The sequence below is a fragment of the Aedes albopictus genome, chromosome 1, assembly GCF_035046485.1.
Source record: "Aedes albopictus strain Foshan chromosome 1, AalbF5, whole genome shotgun sequence".
NCBI classification, from domain to species: domain Eukaryota; kingdom Metazoa; phylum Arthropoda; class Insecta; order Diptera; family Culicidae; genus Aedes; species Aedes albopictus.
In genome coordinates this window covers 29,415,085-29,416,985 of record NC_085136.1, presented here as the reverse complement: position 1 = coordinate 29,416,985, position 1,901 = coordinate 29,415,085, and the positions used below count along the sequence as shown (strand labels likewise).

The 1,901-nt window shown below is 46.3% G+C and overlaps 1 protein-coding gene across 1 annotated transcript; it reads right to left on the bottom strand.

Annotated features, from left to right (window-relative positions):
- LOC109428451 (uncharacterized) lies at positions 1 to 1,412 on the bottom strand. The gene is made up of 2 exons (XM_019704217.3): positions 1,095 to 1,412; positions 1 to 1,034 (listed from the first exon to the last, which is right to left on the bottom strand). The coding sequence occupies exons 1-2, from the start codon at positions 1,218 to 1,220 to the stop codon at positions 231 to 233; spliced, it is 930 nt and encodes a 309-aa protein (XP_019559762.3). The 5' UTR covers positions 1,221 to 1,412; the 3' UTR covers positions 1 to 230.
- Positions 1,413 to 1,901: the final 489 nt, after the last annotated feature.

The following is a 1,901-nucleotide window of genomic DNA, read 5'->3' as shown; positions in this document are numbered from 1 at the left end:
TAAGCTTCGTAGCTAAAAAGCTTCGCGATAAAAATACTCGTTTATTGCATCTATCGGTTTGAGCGAATGCACAAAAATAGCTTGTGTTGTGTATGTACAGTCTCATCAGGTTTGATTGTCATTTACAATTTAAAAAGCGTTTCACTAGACTCGCCCCAGCTCGAGTTTTCGTTTCCGCGCTCGCAAGAAGGCACTTTATTCCACATTTTCCCCCCAGCCAGTTCCCTTTCCTACCGCCTTCTCCGCTTTGTGTCCATATGTGCCAGCAGCTGGGTGACATCCAGGAAGACCTCGTCCAAGTCGGCGCACTTGGAGTGCCAGCAGCGCACCGGCTCCGGAAAAGCCATCCCCGGATGTTGCGTGCGCAGGTGCCTCAGCAAGTGTACCACCACCATCCGCCCGCAGATGAAGCACTTCATCCGGTTCTGCGAGTGCGTTTTGACGTGCGATTCCAGCTTCGTGAGCGACGAGAACCGCCTCCGACAGAACTCGCACTCGTACGGATAGATCTTCTCGTAATGGCCCTGGTCTATGAGTAGCGCATTGTTCCCAGTGTCGTTATCATCTTCTTCGTCGTCCAGCAGAATCGACGTCAAGATGGCGTTGTTGTCTATGTACTCCGGCTCCTCCTGCTGGTAGTACTGATCCACTTCCTGGCCTTCCACCAGCTCGAAGTCATCCAGGTTGAACTCCTCGTAGTCCTCCTCGTCGTCCTCAATCACAACCTCTTCGATTCGGGTTTTCTTCTGTACCGGTTGCTCCGGCTGTTCGAAATAACCATCCGTTCCCTGCTGCCTCTGTTCTTCCTCTTCCTCCGCATAATGCACCTCTTCTTCGTCGTCGTCGTCGTCATCCAAGCAAACCACTTCCGTCGGTTGCTGGCTGCAGGACAGCTGCTTTTTCCTCAGTTCCGCCTGCTTCTCCCGATAGAAATCGTTGTTCACGATACACTGGATTTTGAACGCCGATAATTCGTTCAGCTTGCGCTCACATTCGGCGCAAATCGACGACGGGTAGTCGTCCTCGGCCGTTATCTACGAAAACCATATCAGCTATAGAAATACACTATTTTAGGAAAGATTCCAAGCACTCACCTTGATCGAGGTACATTCGACCACCTTCTGGATCAGGAGTACGTTCGGTGTCATGGTCATCTCGTTGAACAGCGGAATCCGACCGCAGTTTGGAGCGAGGCACAATCGACACAAGCGGGCTTCCATCGTTGTTGTTTCTTAAACGTTTATCCTTCTATGTTACATTTAAACTCAACAATATTCTAACAATAACGCGTTTTTCTGGCTAAAATATATTAACACTATTTTAAATTGGAATGTTTAAAAGGAATCAAAAGCACACAAAACAAAATCGACGCCACTTTGGAAAGTGCGAGGCAACAGGCGACGTGTGTACAAACAAAAACAGGTTTGATTTGACAGCCAGGACGAGAGCGAGGTTCGTTTCATTTCGAGTGGTACGTCACTTCTTCATTATACAACACCAACATTATTGCAGACTACATCCCAAATTGGACTATCACACTTTTTATGGTACGCCCAAAAAGTGTGATAAAAGCAGGGGGGACGACACTAGTTTTTAAGCCGACTTTTTCAATAATATCCGCAACAATGTCATACCAACCTTATTAATTTGTTTTTACCCAAATAATCCCTGCACATCCCTATTTATCCGCTTTTATCCTCATCCAACCACAAAAAAGCCAAAAAAGTCGTTCTGGTTGTCAACATCTTTTTGCGACTTTTTTGTTTTTTGTTTGTTTATGTATTTTTCTTCCAATTTTTCATCGAAGAGTAGGGTACTGCAAGCACCTGATCTAACCTCACTTTGTCTGACAGTTCAGCGAGCTTGTTTACAAGGTGTTAGAATTTTTAACGAGCGGCGAA